The 18,587-nt window shown below is 41.4% G+C and overlaps 1 protein-coding gene and 1 pseudogene across 1 annotated transcript in view; both read right to left on the reverse strand.

Moving 5' to 3' along the window:
• TCTN1 (tectonic family member 1) overlaps nucleotides 1-12,780 on the reverse strand; it is a 28,264-nt gene extending 15,484 nt beyond the window's left edge. Inside the window, exons 1-5 of the mRNA XM_055080302.1 lie at nucleotides 12,464-12,780; nucleotides 9,516-9,636; nucleotides 3,911-4,041; nucleotides 2,636-2,787; nucleotides 1,045-1,132 (exon numbers count right to left, since the gene is read on the reverse strand). Coding sequence (XP_054936277.1) covers nucleotides 1,045-1,132; nucleotides 2,636-2,787; nucleotides 3,911-4,041; nucleotides 9,516-9,636; nucleotides 12,464-12,761 — 790 coding nt within the window. The 5' untranslated portion in view covers nucleotides 12,762-12,780. The remainder of the gene's footprint in view (nucleotides 1-1,044; nucleotides 1,133-2,635; nucleotides 2,788-3,910; nucleotides 4,042-9,515; nucleotides 9,637-12,463) is intronic.
• Nucleotides 12,781-16,677: 3,897 nt separating this feature from the next.
• LOC102985683 (60S acidic ribosomal protein P1-like) lies at nucleotides 16,678-17,637 on the reverse strand (annotated as a pseudogene).
• Between the last annotated feature and the right edge of the window lie 950 nt (nucleotides 17,638-18,587).

Here is an 18,587-nt window from a genome sequence, read left to right on the forward strand (position 1 = left end):
CAGGCTCAGCGGCCATGGCTCACGGGCCCAGCCGCTCTGCGGCATGTGGGATCTTCCCGGACCGGGGCACGAACCCGCGTCCCCTGCATTGGCAGGCGGACTCTCAACCACTGCGCCACCAGGGAAGCCCCCTCAGTTTCATTTTAATTTACACTGTTCCTTTGTGTGAGCAAGGTTAAGCATCTATTCAATAGAACACATTTTCCTTCGTGTAGCAAGTGTTGCTTCATTAGGTCACATGCTATCATCCATGGCTTAGCAGGTTTCTGCATAGTGAGGCTGGCTAAGGACTGGAGAGCCAGGCCTATTGCCTTCCACTGCCAAGAGGGTTACTCCATGGAGTCTATGGTGCTCCTGAAGGGGAAGCAGGACCCATGGGAGGCAGCTGCATGGGTTGTATCCCTGCTCCACCACCCCCTGAGTAAGAAACTGAACGTTTCTCAGTTTCCTCATCTAAAGAATTAAAACAACCCTCCCTTAGAGGATCATTGTAAGGATCACATGGAAAAACACATGCAAGCACTTAACACAATACCCAGCATACAGTTAATCAGTGTTAGCTGCTGACAAACTTTAGCTCCAGTGAGGAAAGAACTTCCCAACAGGGACTTCCCTGGTGGTCCTGTGGTTAAGACTTTGCACTCCCAATGCAGGGGGGCCCGGGTTCGATCCCCGGTCAGGGAACTAGATCCCGTGTGCTGCAACTAAAAGATCCTGCATGCCGCAACTAAGACCTGCTACAGCCAAATAAATAAATATTTTTTTTTAAAAAGAACTTTCCAACAACTAGAAGAGTTAAACAACTTAATGTGCTGGTTACAGGTAGTGAGTTCCCCATCACTGCAAGTGCTCAAACAGTGATTGCATGCTGTAGAAAAGATTCCGGCACTGGGTGGGAAACTGAACTATACAACCTTTGAGGCCTCTTTCAACTCTAAGACTCTCTGTTTCTAGTTACGAAGTCTGTTTAATTATGAGTACTATAAATATAAACTAAGAACAAACTCTGTTTGCAGAGAGGAAGAAAAGTGCCCACTCTCTTACCTGCAGGGTTATTATCGGTGCACAGAGATGATGTAAGGGGAGAAGGGAATCTCAGAAATGAATGTGAAGTCTGCAGATGAACCCCATACTGCAAACAGAACAACCAACAGCTGTCATGGTGCTACTAAGGCATTCCTTCAACACTTACTGCTCACCTACTATGTGACAGGCAGCACTGCAGGCATCGGGAACACAGGGGTGATTAAAAAACACATGTGGTCCTTGTCCGCAGGGAGCTTACCTCTAGCTGTTCCACCCTTTTCCTTTTAAGGATGCGTGTTGCTGTGTACGCATGTTACTGCATTTGCAGGCTTTTTTGTCTAGGCAATTTTATTTCTATTCCACTGGAAGGGTATGTAAGAAGCTGACACGGGTGCCAGCAAGGGGGAGACAAGCCCTGTCCTTCACTAGAGCTGGAAGTATAAATTCCTGCTATCTTTCTGGAGAGCAATCTGGTATCGGTATTTTAAATTCCCATTCATTTGGACCAAGTTAACCCGTTTATAGGAGCATATCCTAAGGATTTAATCAGGCAAAAACATATGTATCTAGGGACTTCCCTGGTTGCGCGGTGGTTAAGAATCCACCTGCCAATGCAGGGGACACAGGTTCGATCCATGGTCCAGGAAGATCCCACATGTCATGGAGCAACTAAGCCTGTGTGCTACAACTGCTGAACCTGCGCTCTAGAGCCCAAGAGCCACAACTACTGAGCCCATGTACCCCATCTACTGAAGCCCGCACGCTCCAGGGCCATGAGTCCCAACTACTGAGCCTGCGTACCACAACTACTGAAGCCCACATGCCTAGAGCCCATGCTCTGCAACAAGAAAAGCCACCGTAATGAGAAGCTCGCACGCCGCAATGAAGAGTAGTCCCTGCTCGCCGCAACTAGAGAAAGCCCGTGCACAGCAATGGACCCGACACAGCCAAAAATATACATATATATATATGTACCTATAGGAATGTTTATTGTGGATTATTTATAATAGCAAAAACTAGAAACGAATGTCTGTTAAATAGTGGAATGACTCAATAATAAATAACGACACATCCATGGAAGGAATACTTTGTACCAGTAAAATATAGCTCCGACACTAGCTCCTTCCTATACCTATGTTTTCCTCATCACTTAAATGGAGACAATGACATATCCTTCCCAGGGTTGTGTGCAATGATGTCTGAAAAGCTCTGCACAGTGCCTGGCACATGGGAAATTCTCAAGAAATGGTAACTTTTATAGTGACATGGGAAGATGCATAAAATTTGCATCTTTGCAAATTTTTTTTTTTTTTTTTGCAAAGAAAAAAGCACTTTGCTGCATCTTTTGAGGTGGAAAAGAAGAAAAAATTCTGCAGAGACAAATGCAAGCTTACCACAGAATAAATGCCTCAAAACCCTATGATAGAATTCAACTACTCAAGTTTAATTTTCATGATCTTTGATCTATAGGCACGCACGTTAAGTTTTTTAGTTTATAATATGAATTCTATGTCTCAGGAAAGCCGGTTTACTGGGAACATACTGAAAAGTTAACTTACAAAGACAAGATATTTGTGATGGGATGAGTGGACTTAAGTTCCTGGCTCACCTCATATTTTGCAGTATTTGGAGCATCCGGTTTGGCTGTCAAGGAAACATCTGATTCTGCATTCGATGAAAAACCATCAGATGTTTTAATCAATTTATCAAAATTGCTTTCATCAGGCACTTCTGGATTAATAAAGGATAATGCAGGTTTATCTGTTTTTAGAAAAAACATTTTAGATCAGTATAAAATATAACATGTATAGTATATATAACATATGTAGTATTTTGGAAACAACTTTCAGTAGCATTAAGGCTGATGTGAAGACATTAAAGTGTTTCTTTTTATATTCACTTTCCCCAAGATTTCTTGAATCTTATTAAATAAATAGGATCTTTCTCTATTGTGGAAGCAATAGTTTCTAAAGCCTACAGGTAAAGAGCACAACAGAAACCAATAACAATCCATCTCTTTCTCTGGCCCATGGACTGAGGCATCTGCTGCATAAACCTCTAAGGGGCAACTCTCTCCAGATGGCTATGGGAATGAAAGACCCTGTTTCTATCCTCACACAGCCACCTCCAAAGCCCAGGAGGATAATGTGCCCTGTACATGAGAGGTGGGAGGAGGAGGGAACAGGTTGGTATGTTCACTGGGCCTGTTATGTCAGAGAACATGACAATGACTGACCAGTCGTTACCTCAGATTACAAATCACAAAGCAATCGCCTAAATTTTCAAGTGCAAAGGAACAAAACCAAAATATAAAGACACTCTGAAAAGACGATAAAGTTTGATAAAACCATAAATGTGTCTCTGATCTTTGATATCTTGATAACATTTTACACTCACATGTACTTTGGAACTAGACACCTAACTGAGCTAAATGCTCAGATAAAAATAAAGATCCTGTTTTCATGCAAATATTCTTAGTAAAAATAAAAGAGAAAAAGGGAACTTGAAACCAAAGCTGAACCTGATTCTCAACTATTAAATCAGGAGGAAATAAAGTAAAACACACACACACACACACACGCACGCACACACACACACCCTAAATAAATCTAGATTCCTATGCATGTCTACGTATTATAAACACCTTTGAAATAAAGTATGAGATTTCAAAAGATAACTACACAAGCACAATTAAAGAAAACGTGCATGGCCACAGGTTTATAAAGTTACTTGCAGTTGTCTGTGGAATGGCCTCAAGATAAACTCTAGCCAAACCACAGAATAACTGCTTTAAATCTAACAATGGGACATTTTTCCATAAAAGAACTTTTAAAAGAAAAAAATTTTCAGAGTTTCACAAAGTGTATCACCATCAAATACTTACAGTTTGTAATGTGAATGCAGAAAATAGATGGATTGATTTGGTCAACAAGTTTAAATACTCTCTGAGGTGGGTCTGCTGTAAAATTCAATGAATAGATGGCTGCTTTTTGACTACAAAACTGACTATCACCCCTGAAAATTAAAAAAATAATAAGACAAAGTTTTAAGGCAAATGCACACAATCTTAGCAAGATTATTTTAAAACTGTCAGATGCTTGCACTGTACTATGTTAACAACTACATGAAGGATATTTATGAAAGTGCGATGTTAGAATTGAATCCACTTTTATTTAGTTTATTCAGTGTTAAATTGTTTGGCATTTTAAACTTCTTCCTCTAACAGTGAAAATATGAAGACAACTAGAATCACCTTTAAGAAAATCTTGTCAAGTATGGAATATAGATCAGAGTATAATTTTGATGTAAATGAACCTTGCAAACTCTGACAGATTACATAAAATTTTGCAGAACTTCAGATTGTTTATAAGTACCCAGAATGGATCCAAAATTCCTAGTCTTTAGAATAAATTTGTCTTCACAAGGATTGTGAGAATGAGAAAATGTAACGTCATCTGGAAGTTTCAGGGCTTAGAAGTTACAGCATAGGTAAGTCTTCAACCAATCCCAGACTTAACAAACCCTAATCTATTTGATACTGATACAGATATGGCATAGAGATATAACAAAAATGAGATATTACATACTGCTTTAAGGCTTTTTTCACTTAATATATAGTGCCCAATATTTCCCATATCATCAAATATGTTTTTGTATTATTATACTAAATAGCTTCATTGTATACCAATTTATTAAGATACTCCCAATTTTTTTAACCAATCCTGTACTGTTGATCTAGGCTGTTTCTAATTTTCCCCGATTATATATAATGCTAAAATGACATCCTTGTACATACATTTTTATTAATATCGCCATTTATTTCCTTAAGCCGTATCTCCTGGAGTGGAATTGGTGGGTCAAAAGGTAGGTACACATAATTTAAGACTTCTGAGACATACTGCCAGATCGCCTTCCAGAGAGGCAAGATGCAGCCTCACCAACACTGTAGTAATAAGAGCGCGTATTTCCTGTACTCTTGCCAAGATTGGATTTTTTTTTTTTTTTTTTTTTTTTTTTTGTGGTATGCGGGCCTCCCTCTGTTGTGGCCTCTCCCGTTGCGGGGCACAGGCTCCGGACGCGCAGGCCCAGCGGCCATAGCTCACGGGCCCAGCCGCTCCACGGCATGTGGGATCCTCCCAGACCGGGGCGCGAACCCGGTTCCCCTGCATCGGCAGGCGGACGCGCAACCACTGCGCCACCAGGGAAGCCCCAAGATTGGATATTATCATTCAGTTTTTACCCTTTGCCAATTTCATGGGCAAAAGCCTGTTATCGCATTGTTTAAATTTGAATTTTCTCTTTTACTAGTGAGGTTAAATATTTTTCCATATAGTTACTGCTCACTGGTATTTATTCTTCAGTAAGTTGACCATTTTTTATTAGAACGTTTGTCTTCTCATTGACTTATAAGAACCCATATATATATATATATATATATATATTTTTTTTTTTTTTTTTTTTTTTTTTTTTTTTTTTTGCTGAGTTGGGTCTTCGTTGCTGCATGTGGGCTTTCTCTACTTGCGGCGAGCAGGGGCTACCCTTCGTTGCAGTGCACGGGCTTCTCACTGCAGTGGCTTCTCTTGTTGCCGAGCACGGGCTCTAGGTGCATGGGCTTCAGTAGTTGCAGCATGTGGGCCCTAGAGCGAGCGGGCTTCAGTAGTTGCAGCACGTGGGCTCAGTAGTTGTGGCTCACGGGCTCTAGAGTGCAGGCTCAGTAGTTGTGGCGCACGGGCTTAGTTGTTCTGTGGCATGTGGGATCTTCCTGGACCAGGGATTGAACCTGTGTCCCCTGCATTGGCAGGCGGATTCTTATCCACTGTGCCACCAGGGAAGTACCTGATTTTTTTTTAAATAATGAAGTTGTCAATCTTTACTTTTATAGTTTGCCTTTGGGTTTATGCTTAAAAGACATTCCCTAACCCAAGATTAATAAATGTTCACCTATATTTTTCATTTGCTCATTAATTTTTTTTAACGTTTCAATCTCTTGGTAATTTACTTTGATGTAATGCTGTGAAGCAGGAACCTAATGTTTTCTGTTTTTAAATAATCATCCTACATCATTTACTGAATGAGCCTACCTTTACTCCACAGAGATGAAATACCATATTTACATTAAATACATTAGAAAAAAACATAATACTTTTTTAAAAAATTAGCTGGTGTAAAATCAGTACACACAACTGATTTTTGGCCTTTCTATTCTCTTCCAATGACCTACTAATCTGTCTTGAATTAATACACGTTATTTTCATTATTATAGTGTTACAACTGTTTTAAACCTAGTAGTTTGCTCTTCTTATTCAATAACGTCTTGGCTGTTCTGTTTATTCTTCCAGATGAATTTTAGAATCATTTTGACACATTATCCCTCTCCCATCTGACTAGAATTACATTATAATAAATTGAAATGTATAAGTAATGATTCTTCCCATCCCACTACAGACTGTATCTCTCCAGTTATTCCAATGTTTTATGTCTCACTATATTTTGAAGGTTTTTTTCACAAAAATTCTGAATAGTTCAGTTTAATTCTAACTATGTTAAATTTCTATTGGTGTTATGAATAAAATCCATTTCCATTATATTTTTTGAATGTTTATTGCTGGGGTATTGATTTATTTTGTAACTGGCCCCTTTTCCAAATGCTCTGTATAGTTCTAATGGTATATCAGTTGTTATTGTCGGCATAAAGAATATTTTTGAAAAACCGTGAGTAGTATTAATAAGAAAAGATCCAGCACTGGAAAATCTACGAGTCCTACTGGGCCTTAAAATATGAGTAGGAATCAGACAGAAAGGGAATGGGACACTAATCCAAGTACAAGAATGGCATTGGCCAAGGATGGGTAATGTCCTGATGGTATTTGGAAAACAGAGTACCAAAGGTGGGCTGGATGGTGGATACCAGATGGGCTTAGTAGGAAATAAGATCTGAAAGAGGCTGGGATGGATATGAATCCAGGTTATGGATTCTATAGGTAATGAGAGTTTTTGAAGGTTCTTTAGCAAGTGAGTGATAAGTTGAGGCGTGAGCTTATGAAGAGGAAGGAAGTAGGAATGGATAAACATGAGGGCAATTGTAAAAGACAACTCAGCAGAATGGCACTCTTCACCCGTCCCCTTCGAGTCAGGAAGCTCCCAAATCCTGTGCAGTGAATCAGTATCACATCCATACATTTCTCTTTAGTCCCACTGTCAAAACCTTCAGGGGTAAAAGAGAGGGCACCTATTAATCCTCATCTGCAATAGCTTCCTACCTGGTTCCCTGTTACCAGGCCTGGCCCCTGTGATCTATTGTCCACGCTGCTGCTGAATTTATTAAGTTGGGAATCTGATCACCTTACTTCCCGGCCCCCTGAAGAATTCAGGAAAAATCCAAACCCCTCGGCATACACACAAGGCCCCTCAGAATTTGACCCCTGCCATTCCCCACACTCCTCTGGCTCCACCCTTCCCTAGCCATGCTGAGTTACCTGTAGTTAAGGCAACAGGCTGTACTCCTTCACCTCCATGCAGCTCCCTCGGCCTGGAATGCCCTTCCTGATTCCGTGCTGGCCAACTTCTACTTGTTCTTCAGAACCCAGCTCAGTTATTTTCTAGAAAGACCTCCCTACTCCTACTGCCTGGGTTAGATGTCACTCCTCTGAGTTCTCCTAGTGTCTGGGGCAGAAACTGCCATCCACTCATCTGTCTCCCTTACTCATGAGCTCTTTGAAGGCAGGACCATGTCTAACTCATCTTTAAATCCCTGGTACTGGCACACAGGAGGGCTCAAGAAAGGCATGGTGAGATGTGAAAGACGGAAGAGACAGGAGTCAGGGTAGCCTCCAGGTTTCTGGCCTGGGTTTCTGCCTGGGTAGAGAAAGTCAAAAGGGGATATCTGAGGGTCAGTTAGGGGTGGAGGGGAGAAAATCATTCATCCATTTAACTCATTTTTAAAGAGGGCCAACTATGTGGCAGGAGCTGTGCTAGGCACTAGCGGTAAATGGTATATAAAAGATAATTCTTACTCTCAAGAAGCTTACATCTAATGAGGAAAACAGACATTAATCCAATAATCTTAACAATAAATTTACAAGTTATTGGATGACAGGACTAGCTGATGACAGTTCAGCAAATGTAAATAAACTTTTTATGAGTTGGAATCTACAGAACAAGAACACACAACTAATTAGGACTATTAGTTTTGATTTCAGTATTTCTACACTTCATATTCGGGAGAAAGTCACAAGCAAAACTAACTCAAAAAATTCTGAGGTCCTCTCCTGAGGGCACTACGAATTCAGCTCTAACTTCTAAACCGTGAGGTCCACAAACTACACCTAATTTTGTAAATAAGTTTTACTGAAACGTAGTCATGCCCATTCATTTACATATTATCGATGCTGCTTTTGCTCAACAATGGCAGAGTTGAGAAGTTGCAACAGAGACCATTATGGCCTGCAAAGCTTAAAGTATTTATTATGTGGCCTTTTACAGAAAAAAGCTGGCTGACGCCCATTCTAAACAGTCTATATCTAAAATTACAGTACTGCTAATTTTTTTTAAACAATTACATTCTAAATAATGATCTCAAATCGGAGCAGATACCTCACTCTCAGGCTCCTGGTACTTACTAAGACAGGAAAACAGAATGATTTTCAACAAAGACTGAACCACAATGTAGTCCAGCTAGCCAGAAAAATAATCTGACTACAACACCCCATGCTCCAAGCATTTTTCCAATATCAGAAGCAGATTCAATTTCCCATTGGTCAATAAAATTTCCCATGGGAAAAACACATCACACTTCCAAAATGCATTCAACCTATCAAGTTTCAATCGCTAAAACTTGATACAAGACTAAATGTAAATTAGCTATCTCTGAATAATAAATTGGTCCCATCCTGAATAAATTAACCTCTCCTAAGTGCTATTTTATCTGAATTATGAGAAGCAGATAAATCAGAAGAGATTATTTCTTTACCTTATAATCGACTGGGAATGTCATTTTCCATTATTCTCCTAGACAATGTGAACTCTGAGAATTCCTGGTAGATTCGTCCATCAGAAAAGTATAAACAAAGCTTTCCTATCTATTTAATTTTTTGTTACAAGTATTATGTCTACAACAAAAGCTGTAAAATTAAACTGTACTTTTCACCCTAGGCTATACATGAGACTAATTCACAGATACAAAAATGTGACACCTTATCTGTTTACAAATCACAGTGAAACGTAATTCAGTATCTGAACACAGAGATTTCATTATACCCTTTGTAAAAAGTACACTCTCTCTTCACTTTTGCCTGAGCTATCATCTGGCTGGATGCAAATAAGGGATAGACACTCTTCTACATATTGGTTTGGACAGCATGACTTCTGAATGATGCAAAATTCAGAAAATCAGGTTCGCGTTTTTCAGCCTGGGGGAGTTTTCACTTTCTGTCCCCAAATTTTATAACCTTGGTCCAATTTTATCAAACCTGCATGTGTCACTAACTTACATGACAACTGGGATTGAGCAGGCAGAAAAGACACTGAAATCCACGGAGCTGCAATCAGGATCACAACAGCAGTTGACATCACACAGTGCTGGAGACAAGTCACAGACACACAGAGCAGCAACTACAGAAACAAGAGAGGTGGGGTGCAGAGTGTCACAATCAGCAGGTAGTGAGTGCCCCCCGTCACTGCAAGGTACCAAAAATCCATCTCATACAGAAGGTCCATTTTATTTTTCCTATTGCACTTTGGGCGAAATTTGTGAAGTGAAAATAAATCAGTTTGAGCACTCCTCCATCCAAGGTTTCCCCAAAGTGGCCAATCATCTGACTCACCTGGAAAGTTCTGTCTGTGTTCTACCTAGAAAGACTCTGATTTGCTAAGCTAACTATGAAACCAGACACCTGTTTTTCAAAAACTTTCCAGGTGATGCTGACAATTAAAACAGGTTTAAGAACCAGAATGGTAAATCACTTGCCTGACCAAAAGAACCACCAGTTTAACACTGCAGACTCCTGAGCCCCTCCTCCGGAGATTCCAGTTCAGAGGAAGGGCTCACTTAAGGCTGCCGAGAATCAGGGTTCTCTATCTTGTTCCTCTCCTCAGACGTCAACCGCAGCTTTGAAGCTGAGCCCACATTCACAGGCTATTGGCCAAGAATCAAACTGGCTCAAGTTCTTTGTACTTGGGATCCTAGAAATATCTTTCGTAATTCAGACAATAAAAGCATGGGAAGAGGTAGGAAGCCCCACTTAGCAAATATTAATTTTTAATAATGATGACTACCTGGATTTTTAATTCCCCATTTTAATCTGTCAAACGGGGGCAAAAAACTTTTAAAGAGATAGCAGAGCATGAGAATGATAAATACTGAATTCATGGTAGTTTAATTCCTGCTGGAAGGGAGGGAATAAGATCAGTGCTTCAATCTTACCTGTAATGTTTTGTTTCTGTTTTTGAAAAAGGATTTCATGCACAAATTTTAAAAAGGGATCTCAAGCAAATGCTGGTAGACAATACATACAACATTCTTATTTGCATTTATGAATTATTTTACAATGTTTCCCTCTAGCCAAGGACTCCTTTGTGTGCTTAGAAGTGTTGAGGCACCCTGCCTTATGTGTGCAAAATTAATGTTGATTTGTTTTACAAAACTTAAAGCCTTTGTAGGTAGGTAGCTATAAGACTACTAGGGACAAAGCAATAGTGTTTAATAACTCTACTTAGGAAAAAAAGGTCTCTATCCATGTGAGTATACTTAATCAGCCAACAAGTATCTGTTGAGCACTCCCAGGGTCTAAGTAGCACTCAGCTGCTCTTCCAAGCCTCTTCACGTCTACAGGGTACTAATGAACAGAGCTCACATTCAAGATGAAAGTTTTCATCCTTCTCTTCCACCTGTAACCCATTCTGCAAATGGCTGCCCAGTTCTCCACTCCGAGTCAGTCTCCTGCTACAACATGTACCCAGGGTGTGACCTAAAATCAGGCAAGTAATTCACTAACATGAAAAATGGGAATAACCCAACATCCTAAGGTTGTTATAAGGATTAAATGAGATACATCACAGATGAAATGCTTAGCACAGGGGCTGCTACACAGTAAACAGTTAATAAATGCCAGCTGTCATTTATTATCATTACTTGCACAGGCCTAAACAGAGGCCCTTTAAAAAGATGAAGGAAAGTGTAAATTCATCCTCCCATTTTGGAAAAACAGCCCTGAACACCTTTTAATGATGGTTCAAGAACAGCTTCATTTTGGGGAAGTGCATTAACAGATGAAATATTTACATGGATAAAAGACAACTCAGTCCAAAATATCTTAGAGAATTTCAGATATTGAATACTCTGCTGTATTCTATCCCAATTTATCACTTAACTTCCCTACTAATTCATCAAATAAATAGTTTTGATATAAAACAAAGCTTTTTTTATATTGAAATAGCAAATATATTTCTCTGTACTTTTTCTTAGGACTACTCATAATTTATAAAGGAGAAATAATGGTTCAGTAACTGAAGTTAAGTCCTAGAGTTCAGAATGTCAGCCAATGATGACTTTTCCATCTACTAATACTGAACCTTACTCAATTTAAGAAAAGATCTTTTTCCCTTAAGAAGGGATAAAAAATACTGCATACCTATTGGAGTTAGTCAGAGGACTTTTTTAAGAGGGATTTTTTTGAGATCACAAACCCCTTTGACAAACTACTCACTGCTATGAACTCTCACCCCAGAAAAATGCATATTCACAAAAGTTTGCACTCTATCTTGGAGTCACAGCTATCCCCTGAAGTCATCCATGTCGAATCAGATTACTAAATAGTCACCAAATGTGTGACTCAAGGATTAGATCACTTTCTGAGAAATATGTTAATTATCCCTAAAGATATATCTTAAGAAGTGGATATAACCTCTCACCCCATAACTTCCCACCTCCAACTCAACACAGGAGAAATCCTGGGTTCTTATAATTCAAGTCAACAGACAGGGGCCTTGACCTAGTCACTTTCAGTTAACTAGACTTTTCGCGTCTCTTTTTGATAAGTGAAAAGTTCAACGTATCCTATGCACTTAATTCCCACAACTGTCTACAAACTTTCGATTTAATTTCGTGTTCAGCTGCAAAGCTGCAAGCAAGTATTCATTCATTATCACCTTTAGCGTTAATGTTGTCCAAGACCACTGCAAGTAATTTCAAAGCTTTTTATATTGTCCCAGTTGGGCTCTCTGAGCCTCGGTTTTCTCATCTGTCTGACAGTGAATAATAACATCTACCTCTAACGGTTGTTGAGAGAATTAATGCCTATGAAACACTTAGCAATGCCTGCACACAATAAGTGGTCAATAAACGTTAACTATCATTATTATTACATCCTCACCCGGGCTACCCCCCCCCCCCGCAGTCTGGATCACTGTAGATCCCCAGAAATTGGCACTTGGTACCCACCGTCCGTGACCGGGGTGGGCCTGGGCCCGGAGGAGGGCCTGGGAGCCCTGGGGGTTTCATGGGGCCTAGGAGATACAGCAGGTCGGAAAGTCGTCGGGGCTGGCTTCGTGGAGTTCAGGGCCTCCGTCGTCACCACCGGGGTGTCCCCGGCCTGGGCGCTCACGGAGGCCCAGCAGTCCAGGAGCAAGAGCAGGAAATGCGGGAGATCCCGCAGCCCCATCATCCAGCGGAAACCCGCGCAGCTAGCAGCCAAGGACCGCGGGCTACCTGGCAACGGCGGCGGCTGGGTGCGGGGCATCACGGGAAGGGTCGCGAGAGGCCGCGAGATATTGGGGGCGGGGGGCGGGGCCTGGGCGGCGGGCCCGGCCACAAGAGGCGGGGATGGGGGCGGGGGAGAGGGGCGGGACTGTGGAACGCGGAGCTGGGGCAGTGTGAAGCCAGTGGACAGCTGGGGCTTGTGAATCCCGCCTGTGGTTTCCAAGCGGACTGCGGTACTTGTTTAAAAAATGCGGATTTCCAAGTTCCGCCTCAGGGGATTCTGAATCAATAAGCCTAGGGCAGGGTCCAGGGATCAATATTTTTAACAAATGTCCTAACGCAACCAGTGGGGGGGGACAGAAATTTTGGGACCTGCTCTCCTAAAGCTACTAAATAGGGCTTTTTGAAGGAGCAGAGATCACATCACTATCCTTGAATTTTCTCTATCTCACACCTGTCGACACTTTCTTTGCTGTTTTTGTTTTAGCCCACTTAGGCTCTCTCAGCCTCGGTTTTCTCATCTCTATGATAGGGATAGTAACTACCTCTAGGGCTTGTATCCCAGGAAGTCGCCAGATAACTTCTGTTCACTGTGTTGTGATAAGGGGGACAGATGAAAACTTAATAACTTTTTCTACAGACAAAAAAAAAAATTGACAAAAATTAAGTAGAATGATTTATAGGTGTTAAAAGGAAAAAACAAAGCAAATCTACTGTAACTCTACAAAATGAATTGAAGACCACAAGACTCTGGGAAGCCCCTCAGTTCTAAGCTGCCATATTTATAGAAGTAGTCCAGCCCAGGTATGTGGGCTATATTTTTGTTACTTAATCTCCTTACAATTCAGAAGTGAATGTGAAAATACTTAAACGTATCATGGTAATTATTCAAGAAACACATTTTTCCAATTCAGAAGAATGCCAAGGGAATTCCCTGTCGGTCCAGTGGTTAGGACTCGGCGCTTTCACTGCTGGGGGCCTGGGTTCCATCCCTGGTTGGGGAACTAAGATCCCACAAGCCACAGTGCAGCCAAAACTAACTAAATAAATTAATTAAAATTTAAAAAAAGAAGAATGCCAAAACAGTATATATCTAGTTTATTAAATTTATACAGCAAAGCTAAATCATCAAAATGACATCTTTAGCACCTTCCTATGGCATTCCAGAGAAAGTGTATAAAATATAATTGGATCAAATGTGTAATACAGATATTTCCAATTCTTTTCTACAAAGGATTGTTTTAACATCCACCTGAAATTCTGGACCACTTTTAATAACGCTTGTATGTAACGCTTTCCTTTAAAAAAAAAAAGCCTGTTATTTTCCAAACCTTTATCTCATAACTTCTAAATCCAGGATGATTTGTTTTTCAATCTTCTCTTTACTTCCAGGCCTCTACTTTCTTTTCTATACCTTAATATCTGTCAATCATGTTGTCCTATTTTCTGTTTTGAAATTTTAGGCTGTTGGATTAAATTTTGATAAAGTGACTGTCAGTTCTAACATTTTCGAGTTTATGGTTTGGGAAATAATCTCACCACCCCTTTTGGTTCAAACTCAAACACTCCGTAGGTGGCCCAAAAGTAATTTTATGACATTTTACACAGTCAAGATGAGGGCTGCATCAGCTCAAATCCATTTTGCAAACCTTGGGAACATTGAAACTTTTCATTTCACAGCCGACTCCTTTCTGCCAGGTTTTTTTTCATCTTTCAACCCAAAGGATCCTTTCTCCCTTCCTTGTCCCCTGGCCTTGGCAGGTTCCCTCATTAAGATGGAAGGACACAGAGAAGGGCCAAGATCTATTTCCATATTTTGTCCAAAACTGCAGCATTTGCGTTGTGCGTAAATGTTTGTGATCTAAAATGTCCATCTGTTTCTCTAGGATTATTGGCATTCTCAATTCCTTATAGCCTGTGCCAACGTTGGGAGGAATCAAGACAATTTCAGCTTTTTGGAATTCTGCACTTGGAAGCTGCCGCATGTGAGGAGCCTGAAAAACCAAAGACAGGAGTAGCTGGGTGGAAAAATAGCTGAGTCTGACTTCATATAGCAGTGATAACCCCTCTGTCTTGGTCTTTGGTGTGGTTTGGGGTGAGTTGACTATTATTGTTGTTATTATTATTGCTAAAGTCGTGGCTTCTAATCTGTCTAAAATTAAGTATGCAGTTTTGCCTATGATTAAGTATATACACCCATCTTTATTCATCCGAGCCAAATATTTTACAAATAGAGAGGCAGAATCATTAGGCTTTATAAAGGGATTTCTTAGAACGACAGGAGATGAAGCCTGTGTGAGGAGAAAGGACTGACTCTATTGTTTTGACTGAAGTGAACCATCCAGTAATTCATTTCTAAATCAACACCCAGAAGAAAATAATCCCCAGCTTCTCTCCTCCTTGCATTTCCCACATGCCTAGTCAACCACCAGATACTATTCTTGTTCTTCAAATGTTTTCTGAAACATTATGGGGGCAGAAGGACTATTTGAGCAGACTTCACATTCTTGAAAGGTCTCAAACTTACAAGTTTGACCTTTTCTGAAAATGAAGTAATAAATACAGTCACAGACATGCATTGACAGGAATGAAACAATTCTTTGTTTACCAGACAACTTTAAACTTGCATACTATTATTGGACCATACTGAAGTTTGAATAAACTAATCGGCTTTTTAAAAATTAATTAATTAATGTATTTATTTGCTTTTATTTTTGGCTGTGTTAGGGTCTTCGTTGTTGCATGCGGGCTTTCTCTAGTTGTGGTGAGCGGGGGCTACTCTTCATTGTGGTGGTGCACCGGCTTCTCGTTGCGGTGGCTTCCCTTGTTGAGGAGCACTGGCTCTAAGCACGCGGGCTTCAGTAGTTGTGACACGCGGGCTCTGTAGTTGTGGCTCGCGGGCTCTAGAGCACAGGCTCAGTAGTTGTGGTGCACGGGCTTGGTTGCTCCACGGCATGTGGGATCTTCCTGGACCAGGGCTCAAACCTGTGTCCCCTGAATTGGCAGGCGGATTCTTAACCACTGTGCCACCAGGGAAGTCCCAACTAATTGGCTTCTTAAGAATAACTTTAAAGGGCTTCCCTGGGGGCGCAGTGGTTGAGAATCCGCCTGCTAATGTAGGGGACACGGGTTCGATCCCTGGTCCAGGAAGATCCCACATGCCACGGAGCAACAAAACCCGTGCGCCACAACTACTGAGCCTGTGCTCTAGAGCCCGCGAGCCACAACTACAGAGCCCGCGTGCCACAACTACTGAAGCCCACGTGCCTAGAGCCCATGCTCAGCAACAAGAGAAGCCACTGCAATGACAAGACCGTGCACTGCAATGAAGGGCAGCCCCCGTTTGCCGCAACTAGAGAAAACCCACGTGCAGCACAAAGGCCCGACGCAGACAAAAATAAAATAAAATTTTTAAAAAATACTTAAATAAAGAATAACTTTAAAAGTTATTTTCAGGGCTTCCCTGGTGGCGCAGTGGTTAAGAATCCGCCTGCCAATGCAGGGGACACGGGTTCCAGCCCTGGTCCGGGAAGATCCCACATGCCGCAGAGCAGCTAAGCCCGTGCGCCACAACTACTGAGCCTGTGCTCTAGAGACCGCGAGCCACAACTACTGAGCCCACGTGCCACAACTAATGAAGCCCACACGCCTAGAGCCTGTGCTCCTCAACAAGAGAAGCCAGTGCAATGAGAGGCCTGTGCACTGCAAGGAAGAGTAGCCCCCACTCGCCACTACTAGGAAAAAGAAAGCCGTGTGCAGCAACAAAGACCCAATGCAGCCAAAAATAACTAACTAAATAAATTAATTTTTTAAAAAAAGTTATTTTCAGATTGAAACATTTCAATCACAATAAAAGGTACAAAAATGACCACCGTACACTGCACCGAGACCGTTCAGATTTAACATTTTTCCACATTTACTCCACATTTCTTTTTAGTCAGTTTTATTGAGGGATAATTTATATACAGTATAAATTTTTGTGTACAGTTTTTATATACAGATTTTCTCATGCACCAATGTACAGTTTTTTTGGTATACAGTTTTATGATTTTAACTAACACATAGAGTCATGTAACCACAACCATAATCAAGATACAGAACAATTTTACCACGCAGAAAATTTCCCTCATGCTCCTTTATAGTCAGCCCCTCCTACTGTCCCAGCCCTGTAAGACATTGACCTACTTATTTTCTGTCCCTGTGGTTTTCCCTTTTCCAGAATGTCACATGGATGGAATCATACAGTATGTAGTCTTTTGAGCCTGGCTTCTTTCACTTAACCTAATGCCTTTGAGATTTATCCACATTGCATGTATCAACAGTCTGTTTCTTTTATTATTATTATTTATTTTTAAGAGCTCAGCTTTTTATTGACCATGTTACTAAAAATGTTTAGTCAAAAAGACCAAAGCCCATGTCATCATCGGACTCTTCAGATTCTTCTTTCTTTGCTTCCACTTGCTTCTCCTCAGCTGCGGCAGCAGTGGTGGAGGGGGCAGGATCTCATGCTGGAGCAGCACCGGCTGCTGGGGCAGGTCTACCAGCCCCCACGCTGCAGATGAGGCTCCCAATGTTGACATTGGCCAAAGCCTTTGCAAACAAGCCTGGCCAGAAAGGTTCAACATTTACACCAGTGCTTTAATGAGGGCATTGATCTTATCCTGGGTGACCATCACCTCATTGTCGTGCAGGATGAGGCCGAGTAGATGCAGGTGAGCCCTGAGACGGAGGCCGTGGTACGGGCCAGTGCTAGGCGGGGGCTCGTCACCGGGTGAAGTGAGGGCCTCACCCCAAGGCGGCCTTAGCTTCCTCGGAAGGACCGAGCACCTTAGCGGCAGCTGAGGAAAGGGGTGTTTCTTTTATTACTTTTATTATTATTATTATTGTAAAAAAACCCACATACCATTAAACACCATCTTAATCATTTTTAAGTGTACAGTTCAGCAGTGTTAAGTGTTTTCCCATTGTTGTGCAACAGATCTCTAGAACATACATCCAGAGGAGCGTGGGGTGATGTTTCATTGTGGTTTTGATTTGAATTTCTCTAATAATTAGTGATATCAAGCATCTTTTCCTGTGCCTATTGGCGATTTGTATATCTTCATTGGAGAAATGTCTAGTCAGGTTTTCTGCCCAATTTTTTTTTTTTTTTTTTTTTTTTTTTTGCGGTACGCGGGCCTCTCCCTGTTGTGGCCTCTCCCTTTGCGGAGCACAGGCTCCGGACGCGCAGGCTCAGCGACCATGGCTCACGGGCCCAGCCGCTCCGCGGCATGTGGGATCTTCCCAGACCAGGGCACGAACCCGTGTCCCCTGCATCGGCAGGCGGACTCTCAACCACTGTGTCACCAGGGAAGCCCAAGAGGGGTTTTACTTAACCATGTTGACCATACATATGTATTTCCTTTCTTCCACACCATAAAGCTTGGTTCTCAAAAACTCCAACATAATTTATTATTTGCTTTGTCCCAAAATACACTTAGCATAGTGCTAAGTCTCAGAATAGCAATACCAATACTACCACCAAACACATGATTATTTTTTAAAAGTTCCTATTTTTTTTAGCTGCACACTTTCATTTAACCCCTCTGTTTTTAGCATATTGCCTCACCTCCATCCTTTTCTCTGACTAGGTTCTCTGGTTCTCTAGGTTCTCTGAACCTAGAGCTGTCACGTTTCAAGTTCTCCAAAGAATAATCTTTGCAGGGATTGGGGTAAGGAGTCACAGGAGGGAATCTGGGGTTAACAGCTCCTAGTATAGCTGTACAATTAATGATCTGTTTTCAGGGGAATTCCCTGGCTGTCCAGTGGTTAGGACGCCGCGCTTTCACTGCCAAGGGCTCAGGCTTACTCCTCACTGGCATCCCCT

Source organism: Physeter macrocephalus, chromosome 19 (assembly GCF_002837175.3).
Source record: "Physeter macrocephalus isolate SW-GA chromosome 19, ASM283717v5, whole genome shotgun sequence".
Lineage (NCBI taxonomy): Eukaryota > Metazoa > Chordata > Mammalia > Artiodactyla > Physeteridae > Physeter > Physeter macrocephalus.